Source organism: Porites lutea, chromosome 11 (assembly GCF_958299795.1).
Source record: "Porites lutea chromosome 11, jaPorLute2.1, whole genome shotgun sequence".
NCBI classification, from domain to species: domain Eukaryota; kingdom Metazoa; phylum Cnidaria; class Anthozoa; order Scleractinia; family Poritidae; genus Porites; species Porites lutea.
This window is the reverse complement of record NC_133211.1, coordinates 18782640-18804827: the sequence shown is the minus strand read 5'-3', so window position 1 is coordinate 18804827 and position 22188 is coordinate 18782640. Positions and strand designations below refer to the sequence as shown.

The window sequence follows — 22188 nt, the reverse complement described above, 5'->3', positions numbered from 1 at the left end:
ACACAGTTGGTGGTGACAACTGGAACAAATTTATTTCAACACTGGTGCAAAAAAATTCAAAACTGAACAAAACTGAGCTGACATCACTTTTGACAGCGACAACGATGAAGATGAACTCGAAATATTGTAAACCTTCGCCTTAGCTTTTGTGAAAGATGAAAAATAAAGAGTAAATGGAAAGAAAGAAAGCTTGTAGTAAAATGTCAAGTTAGGTGTCAAGAATGTCCGGACAGGTTCCAAAATTGGGGTTAAAATACTGGAAATTAAGAGCGCGGAAATTAACGCTGCACTTAATGAACGTCGCGGAAATTAACGCTCAACAAAATAAACGCGACTTCTGAATTATAACGATTCGCGTTAATTTCATGGAGCGTTAATTTCCTATAATAAGGTACTCCCTCAGTAACTAGACTACGAGTAGTCCCCTATTTTTCCTCAGGGATAGTAGAGCGAGCGAAACGCGATCGCGCGTGAAAATCACCCCACGCGAGAAAAGGCGACACGCGGCGGCGTGTCGTCTTTTCTCTACTCAGTAACTTGAGAGGAGAAAAACGACTCGAAGCAATCGGATGAATTTCAGGCTACTTGGACACAAGTGATCCAAGTATTTGACGTACCTACCCTCTGGCAATAGTTAACCGCCGACTTAATACCGTGGGCTCATAATATGAAACATGTGTTGTCAAAATGGCGGCGTCCATAAGGCCTTTTCATTGGAAAAGAAAAAATGATGTACAAATCAGATGAAAAAACCTTCTGAATATACATAACGTAAATAATATGAAACGATCTCAGCCAGAGACGTCAGGGGGTCCCCCGGCGAAGAAACATGTGTCCACAAAAATTATTCCAGCGGAAAACATTGGAGCTGTTGCAAATGAGGTGAGTTGACACAAGAAACCGCTATGATCACTGGTTTGTTAAGACTAAATATACTTTTTCAAGTTCGTAAATGCACCTTTAAAGCTCTGTTACTTGTTACGTGTTAGCTATACAGTAGTAACATATTTTTGAATGAGTTGAGATTAACCAACAATAATTCAATTTCAGCAATTTTTGCAGGTTTGAATAATTCCAGGCGTAGTTAATCGATGGAAATCAATCTATATAATCGATATCAATCGATATAATCCGCCGATTGTTATCAATTGATATCGGAAATCAAAGTCAAAGAAAAAAAAATTTATTAATCATTATCAATTAAAGAAAATCAATAACAACCCATAATAAACATTAGTATATACTAAAACAGTGGATAGTGTTTTTCGCGCGCTCTGATTGGCTACTCAATCAGTGAATATCCTGCACTATTCACTGATTCACCTCCAGTTCCTCCGAGCGAGCAACGCCAAACTCGCGTAAGTTGCGAGCAAAATGCCTTCCCGGTTTGCTGCCGTAAACAAACAAAGAAATTTCACAACTAATCAAGCAAGCTGTTTCCGAAATACACGAAGACGGTGACGAAGTTCGGATTAGAAGTTTTAACAGGTAAAGCTTTGTCTTTTCGACACGAATTTATCGATAAAACCGGTGAAAAAGTTTTTGTTTACAAATGCAAATTAAGTTTAAATCTTGCCTACTTTATTTAGTTGAGTTGTTCATAAATAAGCTTAAAACTGAATTTAATAATCTTTTTTTATAGAATGATTTTAAATACAAAAAGAATTCACAACTCTTTTTGAAGAAATTTCCCCGCAAGAGCTAAACAAATGCCTTCAAAAGTTTTAATTGTCGGCAAGAAAAAGCGACGGCCGCAGCCGCCCGGTCATTAGGCGCCAAAATTGTAATCGTTGGCAACAGTATTTGAGTTAAAAATCGTCATTTTTGAGCTCAATTATCTCACGGTTTTAGTATATACTAAAACAATTATTCACCTCAGTGTCGGTGGCTAGTCGTGGATATTTACCTCACTGCTTCGCAGTTCGGTAAATATCCAGGACTAGCCACCTCCACTTCGGTGAATAATTGTTATATATTATTGGATGAGATTTTTGTGATATTTGGAATAATCAAGGTGGAGGTTAGTGTAATCAGTTGAGCCGAGGGCTGAGTTTGATAACACTCACCAAGACCTTGATTATTTAGGATATCACAAAAACCGAATCTAATAATAATTAACAATTATTGTTTTATTGTACATTGTTTTGAAGAAAATATTGACAAACACGCAAGGAACCTGGATTGATTTTGTTATTGGAAATCATGCATTGCACAAATGCAACCTACAGCTTAGTCAGTTATCTGCTAGCAGATGACTAACTGATCTGTAGGTTGCGCTGATTTCCAAAATTAGCTGTAGGTTCTTAGCCAATGAAAAGACAGATAGTGAGTTCAATGAATAATAATAAAAGTAATCATCGATAACAAGCAATAATCCTGGGGAGTATATGGTTCAGACATTCTGAGCAAGATGATGCCATTCGGGAAACAACACCAATAAGAGCAGCTTTAGTTTAACACATCATGCTACTCCTGGCATAGTCTTCATCGTGTTCCATTTGTTGTTTCTTTGGTTTACTGATTGCTGATTATTGTTTTGCTACTGGATTATTCTCTTTTTCTTGTTGATTTTAGGATTTATCCTAACATTCCTTTCATTACGTGACTCATTGAAATCACAAGAACACTGATAACTGATTTAGTATTTTATCAATTTAAAGAACTACATACTATTGTGACTCAATAATGGCTCAGTCAATTCCAAGTGTGTCCATTATCCCCCCCCCCTCTTCCTCCCCCCTTCCCCTGGGCATTTGTCAGGCATTAATTTTGTCATCTTGTTGGTGCTTGCAGTAGGGATTTGTCAGAAAACCTATACCTTTAATACTTACGCTTTAAAAAGATATGTGTGGTTTTCACTACATCACTCCACTACCCCACAGTATTTTTTGCATCTGTCACGCCATCATGATCAGTTCACATATGGAGGAGAAAAGAAATCATTTATTTATGATGGTTAATTAACCAGTAAAGAGACATTTAAACTCATTGGCAAAAAATATTATTGAAACTTTCATTCAGTAAAAAATGCACCTACCAGACAGTATTTCTCACCTTTTCATCTGTAAGTTTGTACAGGATGACCATCTAGAAAGAGTGATGTCATATTAAAACTACAGTATATTATTTTGGTGGTGTTATCAATGGTAAACATTCCATGAGATATACTGTATAATTTATGGGACCTTTTCTATGGAAACAAACTGTTGAAGTCACTGGCCCTACAGGAGTGGAAAGCAAGATTTTAGCAGTCTCTACCGACCATGAAAATTGCCAATCTTAATACTGTTACTTATTAGTTGATGTTATTTTTTGTTTTTGTTATTTTCCTTTAAATAGGATGAACTGGACTTGAAGGTTCTACAGTTTCAAAATAAAAAGCTTGGTGAAAGACTAGAGGAATTAAAGGTAGAGGAAGAGAAGTTAAAAGATCAAGTGGAAAAACTTAAGAAACAACGAGAGTCTGATATGAACATCATCTCGGTTATCAACAGACACTGGATGCAGGTATAAGTTTTCCTTTTTAAAAGAATAATTAATTTTGTGAAGGATCATAAAGCTCCTACTTGTACATATATCTTGCTATAATAAAAATTAACAAATAAGGGCCTATTAACATACCAGTACTCAAAAGTACATTGTAAGCTAACTGCATCAAAGTTTTCATGAATGACTTAAGGGTAAGAAAGTAAAATCCTTGAAGATGGGTTACCATATCAGAGAATTCAGGTAAGATTTGAAGTACAGCTGTATCAGCTAATAATCCTCATTTTGAGGGGTTGCTGTATTGGTAAATAAATAAATAAATAAATAGATGTAGACATTTTGTTTCAGTATAGACTGTATCAGCAATGCTGGGAGGAATCTTTCTTTAGTTACTTCACTTAAAGAAAAGACGTAGCTAGGATTGCTGTGAGCAAAGAAGGTGATGCTTTTCAGCAGCTGCTTTTTGAATGCACTGTACAGCCATTATGATAGTTGTTTCATTTACTTTGCTGATTTTACATGTTGGTATTGTGGATAATAATGTCTTTTTTTCAGCTTGATGAAGACATTAAAACTATACTACAAAGATATGAGGGAATTGGTGAAGAGGACTCTGAACAGACTTCCAACGAGGCTACTCTGTCATATTTAGACTACCTTGCAAATCTGGACTCAGACCAAGTTAGAGAAGAAGTGGCCAAGAGATCTACTGCAACAAAAGAACACACCAGGAAACTGTTAAGCTATGTAGAAAAGTCTGGACCTTTTGTAACTACTCCTGCACCGAAAGTCATCAAAGAGCTGTCAAATGATGAGATTGATGTAGTAGGAGAAGAGAGCAAAGGTAATGTAAATGTTACAGTATTGGTCATTTGCTGAACATGCATGATGTTGGTGTTCCTAAGATGGAATTTGTGCTTATCCCAGAGATGCCAATGTCTGGAAACCTAGCAAGGCAGTGCTTTAAAAGAATTGGTGGGAGCCCAGTGCTTGGAACCTGTGAAAGTCAGGAAGCCCAGCATTATGAGTTTTTGGAAAAGGCTAAGATTACTATGAAACCCAAGAACAAATGTTAGGCACCAGGGGCCACTAGAGCACAGCTCTTTCTACAGTAAAATCAAAAGATTGTCTCTTTTGCAGTACCCACCCCCATTATCAACCCAATGTGCCCTTGATCCACACAAATGGACCCAGTTAGCTTTAAATCGTAACGTGGATATGGCTGCAGATATTATACCTGGCCTTACGTGGAGTGCAGACCGACAGTTGCCTCCAATGGTATACATGTAATGACAGAAATAATCAAAAGTCACTTCCATGTCTATAATGACAAAACTAGTCCTTGTCAGTGATTAAAGGCATTTGAAAGTGCCCTCAGAAACCATCTTACATTGTACTAGTAACTTAAAAATCTAAAGCATTGTGGGGAAATTTGGGGCTAATTTCCAGACTACACCACAGAAGAACTAAAACAACATTTCACCAGAGAGATGTACCATAACGATCAACATGGAAGACCAGGAGATTCAGAGCCACTTTGAGCACCTAATTTTTTACATCCCTTCAATAATCATTAGTAATCAAGACAGTTTTGGTATTGTCGTTAGATTCATCAGTTTCAAAAATCTCTTGTTGCCTTTTGTGGGGCTTAAAAGGGCATACACCTGCATCTATTGTAGCTAATAACCAAAATTCATCTTCCAATAGAAGAGGAACAACAGCAACAAGAACTTACTCAAAAAACAAGTGCTGATGAACAGGAAAAACCTGATCTAGAAGCCGACAATAAACAACTTAGAGAGCTTGTCACTTCACTTCATCAAAAACAGCAAACCACATCCCTAGAGGTAATCTGTAACTGTTAATCCCCATTTACACCCCCACCACTTTTATTTTATTCTTTCTTGTAGGTATGATTGTTGTCGTCTCTGATTTTAAAGTTTCTTGATTAAATGCACACGTGTAACTGCCTGTAACAGTAATTTCTGTCCAAAAAAAAGACATCTAGCTTTTTATGTAATTAAAAGCATTTTGCTGCCCATATTGTGGAACATTTATTTTATTTATACTAAAGAACACTTTTAAGCGTTATTTAAAAGCATGTTTAGGTTTGGTTTAGATAAGATTCAGGAAAACACATTCGTTATTCTGATATTATTGTTGAGTTACCAAGTAAGGTCAGATATTGACTGTAAAAATTATTAAATAATAGCCAAGTCTGTAAGAGTACAAAGTATGAAATTAATATTATTTCATTCCGTTTGGACATGTATAAAGAGCTTGTGACTGTTTTTATGTGCCATATGTACACATGTAGGAAAGATCCACTGGGCATGGTAGCTCCATGAAGGATTGTGTGTGGATTAGACAGAAAGTTCTAAAGTTTTTATGCAGATTCCCACTAGATATTTTTGCATTTAATAAGTTACATTACATTTTGGTAAAAACGACTACCATTTACATGTATTTGTAGTTTTCAGAAATCCGAGATAAATATGCTTTAGCACAAAAGGAGATTTCCCAGCTAAACACTGAACTTCAGGATGCTTTATATGAGCTTCAAAAAGCCAATCACCGGGTTGACAATTTGGTGAAGAGGCTTAATGAACTGGAAGACGTGAATAAGAGACTGCGTGATGGAAATACAGCACCAGGAGAACAAGGGGACAGTGGGCCAGCTCAGGTAAAGTCAAAATAGTGTATGGTGCCAAACCAAACTTTGCCTTCAGGGGCAGATCCAGGATTATTTAATGGGAGGTGGATGATACCAATAAATTGGCCATCAAACTATACTGAATTTATTTTAAGTTATCTTTCGTTTGTCCCAAAACATGGCGATTTAGGAAGGGTGAAGGCTGGTTGGCTTCACAAGGTTTTTGAGACCCGCATGTTTCTTTATTTTTTAGGGACCCATGTATTTCTGTTTGTTTTTCCATGTATTATATTTTAATTGGTGAGCTGTTCTAAAGGGAGGTAGCTAGCCACCCAACCCACTCTCCCTGGATTCACCCATGGCCTACGTTTACCTACCTCTGCCTACAGCACATACAGTCAACTCTTGCCTTGTGGACACCTTGTTATAACGGACACCCGGATAATACGGACAGCAGCTAAATCCCAGGCAAAAATAAATTGCAGATATTTGACTGTAATAAACTCCCACTGTTGTGCACTGTCATGAATGAGGACACTAACTCATGTCCCTACAGTGTCCGTGGTAACAAGAGTTGACTGTACATTTAATTGTAAAGTTAGGTTTATGCTGCTGGTGTTGAATATAACAAAGTGCACAGCATGAGGGTGTCAGCACATGTATGTTGTAGTCTAATCCAGAAGTGCAAGCAGTGTTTTCTCAATTTAACATTACAGCAGCTGCATGTCTCACATCTGTATGTATATTTGCAGGAATGAGAAAGTGCTATCCTTACATGGCCAATTCACATGGCCCCCCAAATACATCTAGTAAATGTCATACAATTTCTTCCTCTATAAAACAGGCATCTCTGTAATGTGAACACATGGCTTTGTCCCTTAAGTGTTTTTAAATTGACATTACTTGGGGTAGACTTGTGTTCTTAATCTTTTCATCTTTTTGTGAATTGTCAGCGCGCACTTGACAGTGGGGCCTTTCATGTCTCCTATTCCACTGCCATCACCATGTGCTGTAAATGTGTAGTATGCACTTCTGTCATGTATATCTATAATTATCGTGTCCTGTTTAAAAAAATGATGATGATTAAAAGTTACTGGTGTATTTGTAACCCATATAACACCTGTTGCTTATAACCCTAACCACAGAATGATGAAGCATCTACTGAACTGGAGGATTTACAAGAATTATCCAAGACTAGGTTGGAAGAGTTGGAAAAACTCAATGACAATTATATCACTTCCCAACAGGAGCTGGAAAAGCTCAAGCTTGAGGTCAGTATGAGCAGCATGGTATGTCTGTTTTTAAACTGATTTGTTTGAATTGGTTGATTCTTCATGGTAAGAAATGCCTTGTTGTCACTGATTACTTTAAACCTGCATGGTTAGAGTTGTAGTGTGAGTGGGTAAAGGGCATTCAGAGCTGACAGTTAGGGCCTGGGGCTAGGATTGTTCCCTAACTATACCTAATTACTGTAAATTTGCACTTATAAAATCGTCTTTCTTCCCCACAAGACTTGGTACAAAATGGGGATACAAATTATTATCCTGTGATAAATTTTTGTCTCTGAAATTTTCTTACATGGAAGTAGGAGGAGGACGTTGGGGGACTGTCAACACCGCAATACCACAGCAAAAGATAGCAAATACCGCATCACCTCAAAAAAAGTTGAGGAAACACCAACATAGCACTTTGATTTTAGTCCTATGATTAATCTATTCTATTAATCTCCATGTAATTGGGGAAGGAGGATCTCGGAGCTGGTTTTGATTTAGTAGAGTCTCAAACTGACCTCAAGATTCTAAGAACTCTATTTCACTAATGCAGGTACAAAGAATGCATGGTGGCATGTTACGAACTTACCAAGTAGAATTTGTCTTTATGACAGTAGTTTGGATCCCCGACCTTTTTCCCTCTTCATAAAAGAGGTGACACAGCCGGTTATGCACTCTTTTGTAAGTTCAATGACCTTGATGTTGCAGCCATTGACAACACGTTTACAGGATGAACTAACCATTAAAAACATAGAGTAAATGGGAGTTTTTAATTCAAGTCTCATTGATCTTAATGTTCCTTGTTTAGTAACTATGGCCAAATAATAAACCACAGCACTGCAAAGGGTCCACAAGTTATTTTGTTTCACTGAGTACCGTTGGTATAAAATCAGAAACACTGCACACCGGTTTGAGATGACCGCAACACTGCAAGATGGTATTTTATTCAAATTAGCTACACTGCAACACTACGAATCCCCATTTTACAAAGAGGAAATGCTGGAATAATAATGTGATATATTTTTTTTCTTTTCTGCTTCAGATAACCAACATTCCTGAAAGTGCAGTTCTTCAATCTGCTCCTTACAAATGCTTACAGTCACAATTCTCTGTTTTGTATGGAGAAGTTACCCAGGTTGGTCAGAAGAACTATTAAATGAACCGATGCTTTGCAGTGTGATAGACATGGAGTGGGGTGCCCGCTTACATGATGAGCACAAAGTGGTGACATGCAGAAGGCCCCCAACTGAATTTTCAATATTTCTTCCTAAGAGAAAAACAAGCAAAAATTTGTTGTAGCAAACAGCGTCATCAAAAACTCAAATACCAGCATTACAGGGGTGCTGTCTTTAGGTTTGCCTACAGTTTTCAACGTATGTTGTTAAATCAGCAAGAGTGTCAAGTTTTCCAAACTGCTTCAAACACTCTCCTGCATGTAGATCTCTTCATTCTTTGGGGTTTGAATAATTTGGAAAAGAGAATTATAGCTAATAATTTTGCAATGTTTTCATCTTGTCTGGTTTTGAGACTCTCATAAAGTATATTACTTGCAGCATGCAAAGAAAGCAGTGTCCCATAGCCCGGGACTAGTGGATTTTACTATCTGGCTAGTGAATTCTGTTCTTAACTTGCCCAACGGGAAAGCGAAGCTTTTTGAGGAATTCAAATTACATAAGAACTGTGTAATTAATCCTGCTCATCAAAAAGTTGTTGGGGCTAGTGAAATGAATTTTGGGCGAGGACATGCTAGCTGCAATTTGCCCAAATGGCAAGCTGTAAAACTGACTTTCTCTGCACCCTGACTTGGGTATATTTTTCTTGATTTATTGTGTTTATGTTTCTGTAGCTTCGCCAACAGCTTGATGATACTCGGCGTGCTCTCAGCTCAACTAAAACACAGCATGTCCTCCAGCTGGAGCAAATTGAGGTACCTTCATTAACAATTTTTTTTTATCTCTTTTTCTTGTAAGATCACTGATCCATACTACAGTAGTTAAAAGAATACATACATGTAAGTTCAACAGGTTCCCTAATGCCCAGGAGCTGAAACAGCAAAGTCCAGTGATCCTGAGGCGATATACCAGCCCAACTCCACCAAAACGTTTAAAGTGACTTTAAGTAATTTATTGGCCTCTCTTCAAATACCTGACAAGAAATAATCCACATCAAAAGATCTATGGATTGGCACCCAAGCAACCATTTTCACAGATCAGTTTTAACTTGGGACTAGCCGACTGAGGGATGTTTTATTGAATCTAGAGCGGCATGGTGATTGAAGGAAACTCTTTGAAAGTGTACAAGCTTGTTCAACATGCTCAGTGAATCCTGTCTTAAGAGTATTCCTATGTCACCCTTGCTGGCTGTGCTTTTTAGATGTGAAAAAGAAAATCAGGGCTTCAACGGAATTGTCTCCGGCTAAAGTGAGTCGTAATCTTTCCTTTCTGAAGGAAAGTCAAGGACTCATTGATGCTATGTCTGCTTTATATGAGTGAGGTCTGTATTTGAGCCAAGTGGTTCATCACGTCGGAGCTTAACTCAGTTTCTCTAGAATAAAGTGACCAGGGATTTTTCTATTCTGCCCTGGACGTGATGCGAGTACATCGCAGAGTTACAGTGCATGAGAAAAGTCCTGTTGGTTAGTCCAGGACAAGTAGATTTTCTTCAGGCCATATTTTTACTAAGTCATAAACTAAGACAAGGAAGCAATGGTCCCAGGCAAGCTATTCCTTTTTTTTAGCTATTGGTTAATTCCTGCACTAGATTTGACAGTACCTGTTTTTAAACCTGTATGGTGTGGGGTGCACGTTATACAGGTTTTAACGTAACCTCACGTAAAGGTTCTCCATATCCCCACCTCACAGACCACTGTTTTTTTTGTCAGTCAAACAATGTTACAATGCAGAAGAAGTACAAAGCGGAGATAAGTGAACTCCATGATGCCCTGCTACAAGTGAAAAGAGACTACGACCTGCTGCGAATGGAGTTTGAGCAAAATCTCAAGGCAAATGAACAAACAGGTTTGTCTCTTTTTATTTAACTCTTGAAATTTTATCTTGCTGTTTTGATGGAGTACCATAAAATTGGAAAATAAGCCCCTGGACTATTGTCTTTCTAGATGACTTTATTTAGGGGCTTTGATATTTTCGAAGGGGCCTTATAACAGGAGGTAAATTGTCTTTCAAAAACTGGGTTGGTCGAAAAGTGGAGGAAAGTTTGAGTAAAAAAGTCTTTTATGTACAAAATGTGCTAATATTTCGAATGTGATACGTAATATTGAATTTCCATGTATGACGGTTCCAATGTCAAACAAAACCACGAAGACCCATATTTGAAATGTAATACAGCATATATTGGAGATGTCTGGCTATTAAGGAGTCATAGTTCCTACTGGTATATTTGCACTTGAGGGTCATTTCCAAACGTTAGACCCTGTAGAGAAGGTTGTTAATGGAGGACCTATTTCCGGCAATTTGCAGCTATTAAATCTTCGTAATCCCTCCTAATATCAATGAAAGGCCGGGGGCAAAAAGAGCTTAAATTTCAAGATGAATTTTCGTACGTGGATTCTAGCACTACATGTGACTGTCGGTTCACTCAAAAAACGAACGCATTGGTCAGAGAGGGGTTGAGTTGCATTCATAGCTGCATGTTTTTGGTTACAGGTCCAATGACAAAAGAGATGAGCCACATGCTTAGCAGCTTACAGGTAAATTATTGCAGGGAAACAAAAATGTCAGGCGTTTCGATACAAGTCGTTCGTTACGAACTCAAGCAGTGAAATTGCACAAGAATTTTGACCACTTCAGGTATAGTTTGTGCGTGAAAAAGAAAAAAAAAACATTTGGGGTGTATATTTTTCCTTCTTTAAGCCAAGTACTTGAAACTATTCATTTACACCTCGACTAAATAAACTTGTATCGAAACGACCGGTAACAAAAATATACAGTGCAAAAGGGCTATCATTAAGATTTCAAGTTCAGTGCCGGATACAGACCTTGAGATAAGTAGGGGTGAGGGGGGAACACCAAATTTTTCGGCCCTTTGGGCCTCAGTTTGGTCCCGAAGTAGGGGACGGGGGCGGGCTCCTCGCCTGGATCCCCCACTGAAGTTGGCATATGCAGTTAGTAGGCTGGGAATTTAAGAGCTGGAAAGTTCTCTTCGGTTCTATTCTCCTTTTGTTTCCAAGGAAACCAACCGGGGTTATGCTCCTAGTACTGTTGAGGACGCGAATACATAGCCTGCATAGCAAGCGTTTCCAATCGAGTTATTGCGCGAAAGTTAGAGGGGTAATTACTTTCTTTTGCTCTCGTCCCAACTTGTCTCGACGAACTCGTACGGAAACGCTTGCTACGCAGGCTAGCGAATACAAGACCACGACTTTCTACTTCTCTTTTAAAACTTGGACTCGTAAGGGCTTTAGGATTGAAAAATTCACCAACATTTGACAAAATGGAACGACATGGAATGGAATGAGAGTGATGAATTTTTAAACAGAGTGAACTCACTTTGTAGGGGACGTCTTGGCTATCGTCGTCGTAGTCAAAAAACAATTGGTTTTATGAGAAAAACAACAGGCCTGCACGTGCATCGCGCTTTTTAGTACATTTCTTTGTCGTCCACAGCACGACTACTACGTGAAACTTCATAATGCGACGTTTAATGCAGGAGGTGAACATACGACGACGAATTTTCCTTTCTTTTCTAATACCTGGATAAAGTCCTTAAGAATTCAACTCCAGGAAAAATCGCCTTGATTTGTCAAATTGAGTGGGTCCACGTAGACGCGACAAAGTTTGATAGGATACAAATTCATTTGTTTAGCGAGGTTTTCTCTGCCGTCTTCGTCGTCGTTACTTAAGCTCCCTACGTGTTGTGCTGAAAGTTGCTGAAAAGTGGTTCGAAATATTCATCCCCAAACAGTCCCATGGTGCAATTCAAGACAACACTGGCTCGAGCCAGTCTCTCACACGGAAGACCTTAGATAACAATTGACTATTTTCGAATTCCCCATAATACACTCTGTCTGCCCCCCAAATTTTGCATAACTTATTGTCTTAAAATGCTCCTGGGAAAATGCAATACTCCCAGGAGCATTTAAAAACAATGGTTTATGCAAAATTTGGGGGGCAAACAGAGTGTATTATGGGGAATTCGAAAATAGTCAATAGGGCCATTTATACGAGGAAAAATAAGACGCGTCTTACATAAGACGCGAACTGTACCATTTATACGAGCATGTCTTATCTAATAAGACGCGTCTTATCTAAGCCGCGTCTTATTTTAGACGAAATGTGCCGTTTATACGGAAAGTTCGCGTCCTATTTAAGACGCGTCTTTGTATGTAAGACGCGTCTTATTTTTCCTCGTATAAATGGCCCTAATGACCTCAACCAGGTTGGGCGTCCAGCGGTGTTAGTAAAAACAAGGGTTTGGGTGGGGTGCTCAGTCTCGCGGGCTCATAAAACCTGGTCTCGGTCATTTTTATTTAAGGATTTTCCTCTCACACAACCTCAAAGTGACCAACAGGCCATTTCTGAGTTGCCTCAAGCCTCTGTTTCAAATCGAGGCTAAGTGCCAAGCTATTGATACGAAAATGATTTTTTATTCTCTTGCAAATAAAACTCATTTTCACAAGAAAGGTTTTGCACTTAGCCTCGTTTTGAACGTGAGTTTTTGGACTGACTGGAAATGGAATGGCCAATTAAATCTTTCTCATTCACTACCGAGCTTAAAATTCATCGTCTTTCTCTATTGTTCACCATATGTGATCATTATTTTTCAGAGTCACAATCAGCAACTTAAGACTGAAGTGTCGAGATATAAAAGAAAATTCAGTGAAGCTCAGGTTCAAGCCACTAAGGTAAAGCAAGAGACTATAAAGGGGACAGAGAGGCCATCCCCCATATACACCCTATTCCATAGGTAATTCGTCTCGAGTTATTTTTAACACCACAGATCTCAAGGGGGATTAGACAACAGCCAATCACATAGCGCGAATGTGTTCCGCGTGGATGACCCACGCTGAGAGCCACGCGTCCTTCACGAAATGACGCAGAACAAAATGGGGGAAGACGCGGAGAGCGATTTTGCTACTCCTTTTGTCGACGAAAACGACTACAGCGAGATTTCTACGAAAGCTGTGTCAGCGAAACCGAAATTAAAAAAGAATCGCCCTTCCTCTCTTGTATAGAGCTAACAGTAGAGCAGGGAAATCCTTAACACACTGAATATTCTCTCAGGATCATTTGTAATTTACAGTTTGAAGAGAGCAATTTCTGGTTTGATGTTTATTTTTTTCAGTCTTTATAGCGATTATTCCTACCCACCTACTTTGTCAACTGTAGGCGAACCCTCCTAAAGCTGAATTTCAAGGGACCATATTCAAGCTCAGAAAGAGAAATAAAATTTCGTCGTTGCTTATTTACGTCCTCCATAAAACGCGAAATTAGGCATTTTCACGTCGTAGTCGTGCAAAAACGGTAAAGAAATGAACAAAAAAGTGTGTTGCACGTGCGAAGTTGTTGTTTTGCTAATTAAACCTATTGTTTTTTTGACGTTCTAGTTGTCGTCTGCGTCGTTGGATCTTAAACTCCCTAAATTGTACAAACGACCGGTTTCAATAGACCGGCGAAATTTCTCATTTTATTAAAGCACTGAGGTTACGACAACTTCGAGTTAAACTGATTTCACTGGTTGTCAAAGAGTCCAGCGATTCCTTTTTCCCAGATGAGCGCCGACTCATCTCGCTTCAATATTCAGCAATGCTCTCGATCTTTTTACGCTTTCATTGCCTCTCGCCCGACATGTTTTGCACGGCGTTTGGTCATGCGAAACCTCCACGAAACATCCACGCCTCGCGCGAGGTAACTTTATCCCGATTCTAAAAATAACTCGAGACGAATTACCTATGGAATAGGGTGTATATGGGGGATGGCCTCTCTGTCCCCTTTATAGTCTCTTGGGTAAAGATAACTGTAGATAGTGATCTTGTTTTTCTTTTTTAGGTAAAACAAAGATTTGCCTTTATCAAACTATTAAAGGCAAGATTTAAAATGGTACTACTCAAACAGAGAAGTGTTACCCTGTTGAAGCGCGTGAGCGCAACACGCGAAGAGGACGGGAGGCTCCTTTTCTTTTGTCCCCTCGTGCTTGCGTCCTCAAAATTTCTCCCTTGCGCGACCCCTGGTATACAGCAACCACGTAAAGGCTGTGGAACGATTCAGCTTGTGGCCAAAAATCAGTGTTTCTGATGTGCGGGTTTTACTGTATTTGCTTTAGCTATCCGAAGAGCTAAAACTTGCGAAAGAATCGCCGAAACCGTCATCCGAGGCTGAGAAGCAGGAAGACGATGAACAGGCTAAAGAACAAACAGCGACAAAGGCAACTGCTAAACCAGAAGAAGAGGGCGAGATAGATGATGGTGAGGAAACAGCAGCCTCAAGCAGTAAATCCTCTGAAGCAGAGCTAAAGGAACTACGAGCTAGTTTGAAGTGAGTGTTCCGTTAGTCTACTGTGGGAGCAGGGGTGGGGAGCAAGGAATGGCGCAGTGGTGAGAGCACTCGCCTCCACCAATGTGGTCTGGGTTCTAATCCCGGCGTCGCGCCACATGCGGGTTGAGTTTGTTATTGGTTCTCTCTCTTGCTCCGAGATGTTTTTCTCCGGGTACGCCGGTTTTCCACCCCTCAGATATCATAAGAGTACAATTTTCCATTGTTTTTAGCCTGGTAAGCGACCAAGCTCCCATAGGTGACCACTTACTCTCCGCCTTTTGAGTCGTCGGTTACGGGAGGTTCGACCGTATCAGAAGCATATGCTTATATATATGGGTTACATGCTTCTGGCCGTATATATATGTAGACTGAGAAAGGTTTGAACCCAGACTTATAGCCAAAATTTTGCAATAGAAAAACTGGAGGTTACTCGAGGGCGACGGTTTATATTGAGCTCGCATTTCACCTGGTTTTACCCTTGAGAATTTATAATTATAAAAGTAAGTTCCCTATGAATAACAAGTTGTTGCAGGATATGAAAAGTTATTTATTTATTTTTTATTTTTTTTTGCACAATTTTGGCAGAAAATCTGAAGAAAGCCAAAAAGAGATGAAGATTTTATTAGACGTGTATAAAGGCGCTGCAAAAGATCTCCGTGATAAAGTTGAGGTAAAGATCAGATAGATGAATTGTGGTAAGTATTTTTATGAACAGAGTCACGATTTTCTCTTTTTTTTTTTCCTTTGTGTGCCGTTTAGCTGATATCCGCGGAGAAAAAGCTGAAAGAGGAAATAGAAGAGCAGAAGGTTCGAATAGAGAATCTTGAAAAGGAGTTAGAAAAGTATAAAGGTGCTTTAGCTGACGAAGAAGCCATAAAGAGGCTGAAGATGGCAGATGAAACAATCGAGCAACTACAAAAAAATTTGGCGGCAACGAAACAGGTGACATATAACCACTTGTTTTCTTTCAAGAAAAATTAATTTTCCCTCAAAACCAGTCGCACCTTACGATGACACGGTCAGATGGTCTTGTCACGTTACTGCTTCTTTGTCCGAACTTTTAAATTGAAGTTGTTCGAGTTGTTAGCGCGTAGGATTTCTCATGGTTCGCTGTTAAACCTTGTCATCGCGCTGTGACCGGAGACGTAGTCAGTGAACTATAGTATGCCCCAAGACAGAAACTTTGCTTTAATTTCTATTTCTACACTCAAGTCAGTGTATCAGAAGGTACCGCCAAAATAATGCTTGGACTGACCCTTTGATGTACTCGCATTTCATCCGCGGGGATTGCTAATACTCTTGGTGCCTTATGCTTCTTAGCGTCCCACGCAGACATTCTTAGGGGTTTGTCTCGCGTTCCTTGTGGGGCAGGAACGCGTGACGAACCCCTAAGAGCGTCTGCGTGGGAGGCTAAATGATACTTTAACTGTTAAACTTTGTGGCCGTGTGGCGCACGGGTCCCTTGGCTCCTCGTGTTCATTTAGCACACACCATAAAATTATTTAGAGTCGTGAAAGAAAAACCCCAACTGGAAGATCTTTTGCCGACACAATGCACGTATTGCCCTCAGCATGACTGCCTGGAAGATAAAAGTATGAGTGCACGCTTATCCTGCGAGCAAGCTCGACATCTGGGGGGTTGCAATAAGTCACGCGAGTGCCTAGTGCAGGCTCTACATTTGTCACTAGACATGTTGTGGTCAAGATGATGGTTTTCCCATCCAAACAGTGGATTTTTTTCTTGCCTAATCTAGAAAAACTGCAGCTAACTGAATGGAGGATAACAATATTGTTGCTGTTTCCTTCTACAGGAAGAAGATGCCGTGTTGGCGGAAATGGAGTTTACAGGTCAGGCGTTTGAGGAGATGCAAGAACAGAACGTTCGGCTTCTACAGCAGCTACGAGAAAAAGACGACGCCAACCTGAAACTCATGTCGGAGGTAAGATAAACACGTCGCCAACCTGAAGTTCTCGTGTAAGGTAATTCTAAGCGAATAATAATAATGATTCCAATCATATCGATTACTTGGAATTGCCCGAAGAGAAACCAATAGTACTTTTGCATGTGATTTGTTGTGCTAACAACTATCTTGACTAGCTCCGCAAGCTAAATTTCGTCCAGCAGTGAGGGCCCAGTTGTTCGCGCTGAAACGAGGTTAAATTTTATCCAGGTTTTTTTTGTATGCAAAAAGAATTAAATTGAATTTGCTATTTAAGCTTTCATATCTGAATTCAAATTTCGCGCTAACCCTGGGTTATCTTCACCCATCTTTGACCAATCTGCGGCCCAGATGTTTTTTTTTTTTTTTTGTCTCACGCTAGTGACATGACAAAATTTTCCCATTTTCAGCTTCCTTGTTGTTTATTTTCTTTTAGCGAATAAAAGGGAATCAGATCCAAAAGCAACTGCGCGAAGAGATGGACGTGTTATCTGATCACGTGACTTCTCTCAACGCACACCGTGAGACGCAGACTCAGTATGTGAGGAAACTGGAGGAAAGGGAAAAGGCATTACAAAATGCAGCGGTAAGGAGTTATGATTAAAAGATTAAAGAGACTATGTTTAATCGGAGTCCGGCATTTAATCGAGAAAATACGGCATTGCTGTTTTTGGTCAATTCTGTGCTGAAGTTATAAATGACCCATACACAAAACGCTCCTGTAGAAGAAAGATATCAAGCAAATTTCATCAGGGAGCACCAACCATGATTTTTGGAGGCATATCATTGAAACTTCCAAAAATTTCAATCCATGTCCATCCTTGCGTTCCGACGACACGAAACAGTTTAATGTTTGAATAGAGTCTAAAATAAAAAAAACTGGACGATTATTTTTGGAGTTAAATTTATGCAAAGGCACTTTAACGGAGATTTTGTTAGCTCTGTGTCCTGCGTCCCTGACGCATAAAAATCCCCAAAGACGCAGAGATAGACTGATCGGCCTGAAGATGTTTTTTGTAGAATATTCTGTTTGTGTGATTTCTGTGGCTGTTCTTGTTGCTGTTCGGCGCATATTTCTTTTAGTCTTTGTTATGCTTGACAATAGAAGGAGTATTTTTTCTTTCAGTAAACTGCAATACAGCGTTTCGGAGTTTGTCCTTAGATTGACTTTTTGGTTACATAAAGAGCCAGGGACTCGTGTTTTTGAACGGGGACTCAATGGCCCTGAACTGAGACTCATCTAGAAGAAGAGTCCAGGACTAACCATAACTATTTGTAACAAAATCACTGCTTTAAAGCTTAAAGGTAGCAACTAGCGTGACATAGCTCTTTTAAGCGATTAAGGTAACAATGTTCAACAACAACAGCACAATAGGCTTATTATAAGCCAAAGACACGTTGCTTTGGTGTATTTGTGCCATTGAATCCATTGTATCTTCGATGTAAACCCGATTGAATTCTCCTTTGTTTCCGTTACTAGACGTCAGTGGAGAAAGAACTCAACTTGAGGCAGCAAGCAATGGAGCTGCACAAACGAAAGGTCTGTAATAGCATTGGTTGTGTGTTGTATAATAAGCTGAATATTTTAACAGTTTGTCGGTTAGTACATGACCAACTGTCCTACAATTTCAGCATTTTTTGTCAGTTTATAACGACCTCTTTTGTATCTGACAGGCGATAGAAAGTGCACAGGCCGCCCAGGACATCAAAATTCGGTTCGACTCGTTTCAACAGCAGTTTCAAGAGGTGAGATTCGCGTATGAAGTCTTTTCTCGCCACTGCGACGTGGATACCCTTTTGAACACGACACTGATGTTAGCCATTTTTAAGTTGCGCGGAATGAGACTTAGTTTGCGTTGTGTTGCATTATGGGATTCTTTTGTGACTTGAGTTTTAACACTCTTGCCCTCGCTTTAGGCCCCAGGCCCCAGTTGTTTAAAAGCTATCCACCGGATAAATCCCAGTCCACGGTATAATGCAATCGGTTTCTCTAATTCTTATCCGCAGGATAGTATGTTATCAGGGGCTAGTTGTTCAAAAGGGGGATAGCGCTATTCACTGGATATATCACTATCCGCTAGATGGCGCATTTGGTTTCCCTTATACGTATCGAGTGGATAGTGATTTATCCGGTGGATAGCGTTAGCCATCTTTTAAAACATCCGAGGCCAGCTGGCCCAAGTTTTTCAAAAGGTGGATAACTTTCTCCACTGGACAAATCTCTATCCACTGTATAGTACAATTGGTTTCCCTAATACTTATCCGCTGGATAGTGATTTTTCCTTTAGATTGCGCTATCCAACTTTTGAACAACTGGGGCCTCGGGCAATAGATTCGAATTTTTGAAAATAACCCGGTGAAGAAATCCTTTCGGCAAACTAACAAATAAATTCAAAATGTCACAACCTGATACCAGATTCTCCATATACAAAAACCTAGAAAAAAAAATTGAGTTCCAAGTGGGATCGAAACCACGGCCTTCCCCTCTCTAGTCGGATGTTCTATTAACTGACCTACTGAGGACTCTGTGGTGAGCTATTTTGCTTTGCAAAGTGATTCTTCCTTTTGGTTGCACATGACTTCAATAAGAAATCGCCCGACTTGAATTTCCTTCAAATTATGTCTCTCTTGTTTCAGGCCCAAGAAAGCTTATCCGAGCAAACCCGTGCATCGGAGGAGGAAGCATTCAAATCCCGCAGAGTTCAGGTTATATTGAGTGACAGCTTCTTTTCTTGTGTAACGTCTTTAATCACGTTTGGGGCTCCTCTGCTTTATATCTTTTTGACGCTTCTTATTCAATCTTCTATTTTAGGAGGAATGCGCAAGCCTCAGGCGCAAATTGGAAAAGGAGAAGAAAAACGTTTTGTATGGTGCGGCAGATGAAATTCTTTTGGAGGAAATTAAACAATATAAGGTAATGCTCAAGAAATGATTTTTCTCTCTTAATGTCCTGTTACAAGAGCTACGGGAGAGAGAACAGGTTCCACCCAGTGACGTTCAAGAAGGAATTTAGAGGCGCTATCCACCCTTCAAAAGTAATAGTCTTATTTTGCTCGCTTAGTGATTCGCTGAAAAGAACTCGCACCTCTTTCTCTAAACCAATTAAAATTAATCCTAAAAAAGACAATTTCTATTAGTTTTCTCGCAAACATTTTTCCCGTAAATTTGTTTTCAATTTGCAGTGATTTGCGATGAGTTTCGAAACTAATAGTCTTATTTTTCTCTGTTTGTGGTTCGCTGATAGACCTCGCGCTTCTTTCTTTAAACCAATCAAAATGATTGATCGTAAAAATGTGTTTTCAATTTTTATAGCGATTTTCAGATGAGTTTCGAAAGTAATAGTCTTATTTTGCTCGCTTTGTGATTTGCTGAAAGACCTCGCGCTTCTTTGTCTCAACCAATGAAAATTAAAACCAAAAAAAAAAATTGTCACTTGTTCGCGAGCATTTTTCCCGCGCTTGGAGCCGGCCAGCCCACATTGTGCTTGACATGACATCTGACTGGTTTATTTGAATGTCTGCACGTATTGCAATTGGCCACACTGGTTTCCATGGTTCTGGGTTGGCAACTAATTCTTAAGTTTGCTCGAAAGCGTTCTAATCATCTTATTTTGTTTTTATACTTTCAGGCAAAACTGACTTGTCCGTGCTGTAACACAAGGAAGAAGGACGCCATCTTGACTAAGTGTTTTCATGTGTTTTGTTTTGAGTGTCTAAAGACCAGATACGACACAAGGCAAAGGAAATGTCCCAAGTGTAACGCCACTTTTGGCAACAATGACTTTCATAAGATATACCTCTAAAATAGTAGAAGGCGGCAAAAAGGCTATGGGAGGCTGGCTAAATTTAGCCTCATTGGCAGGTTACTCGGCGACATAGCTTGGAGAAGGACTGGGAGGAGAAAGACGAGGAGCACTGGGAAAAGAAAGTGCGGAGAAAGTTGGACACTTCATGTGGCTTGCATGATGTAGTATTCCGTATCGTTTTTATGTAGCACTGAGCTACACCAAAAGAGAAATTCATTTGTAAGGTAGAGAACAGATTATAGGGGATAGAGCTCTGGACATTGCAAAGGATAGCCATTTGAGGACTAGCAATGTAGTTCACCTCTCGATCGGCCTTCGTTATCGTACATAACGTAACCTTGTGACTTTCTAAGAGTTTTTTACTTACTATGTAGATGCTCTCACTGAGAAGTGTCATTAAGCTTGAATAGCAGCAACGGCTCGTGTAAAGCAACAGAGTTCAAGAAGTACAGAATTAATATGTTTGTAAATAAATAAGTCTTTCTGAATAAGCAGCTTGTAAAATAATGTGTGAGTGGCCTGTGTAATCACCAATTTCCTTGTCCCTGTATGGCGTCTTCCCGGGCCTTCTCGGTCAATGCATTTTGGTGACGTAGCAGAAACGAACAGCAGTAAGACACAAACTCGCTAGGAACACCTGACCCGAAACTTTTAGTGAGGCTAGGACCAGGCGAGCAATTAACCTAGTCCCTTGGGTCCCCCGTACTCGGCCCCTGGAAGAGTGAACCCCCTCTCTCGCTCCGGGCGCCGAGTAGGAGATCAGAGGACCCTGGGATCGGACCCTAAAACCATAGCTACACTTGTAAATTAAACTTGTAAAAGTTTTATTTAATTGGCCCAAGGACTTCTGCATACGAACTGGAGAAGACCGGTTATTTCGATTGCAACCTTGCATTTTATCGGTCAAAATAAGAGTAGACTACGTTTCATTTAGCTGTCAGGGAAGACAAAGTCGCCGTCGTGTCTTTACGTCCTTCATAAATCGTCCCATAAGGAAATTTCACCTCTTGGGCGTGCAGAGACTGCAAAGATCAGAAATGCACCAAAAATCGCACCTGCAATATTTTTGTTTTGTTCATTTAAAAACTTATTGATTTTTTGAAGTTCTCGTTGCTGCCGCTGTCGTCGTTGCCGAAGTTCCCAACTTATTTTGTGACTAATCAGTACCAGACCACAAACACAATAAAAATAAAGAAACAGGTATTATGCCGAAGAGTGGCGCGCTTTTCGTAACTTAATTAGGTGGCAGGCCGGATTGGTAAACAACGCAAAACAGTTCGGTCGTCCAAGATCTTTTTCGCTGGGTAACGTATTCCTCGAAAAAGCGGGTCTCTCTAATAGGCACTCCCCATTTCCCCTTTGCAATAAGCTCCCCCGAAATTCTCCCACTTTCATTTCCGTTAGGTTTCCTAGTTATCTAGGGCGCTTTCCATCCAACCAAAGACTTAGTGGTCACCTTAGAAAAGCGAACAAATATCGTATCTTTCTGTCTCAGCCCAGATCAGGGTGATTGATCTGTTTAACCAAATGAATACAATACGATA

The 22188-nt window shown here is 39.8% G+C and overlaps 1 protein-coding gene across 1 annotated transcript; it reads left to right on the top strand.

The window, feature by feature from the left end:
- The first annotated feature begins 672 nt into the window (after positions 1-672).
- Positions 673-21220, top strand: LOC140951614 (E3 ubiquitin-protein ligase BRE1B-like). Its single transcript, XM_073400902.1, has 21 exons — positions 673-882; positions 3340-3507; positions 4042-4330; positions 5194-5333; positions 5960-6169; positions 7285-7410; positions 8453-8545; positions 9257-9337; positions 10292-10427; positions 11073-11116; positions 13193-13270; positions 14689-14900; positions 15486-15570; positions 15660-15842; positions 16711-16839; positions 17276-17425; positions 18320-18379; positions 18514-18585; positions 19477-19545; positions 19652-19753; positions 20468-21220. Exons 1-21 carry the CDS (start codon positions 781-783, stop codon positions 20639-20641), a joined length of 2703 nt encoding a protein of 900 aa, XP_073257003.1. The 5' UTR covers positions 673-780; the 3' UTR covers positions 20642-21220.
- Positions 21221-22188: the final 968 nt, after the last annotated feature.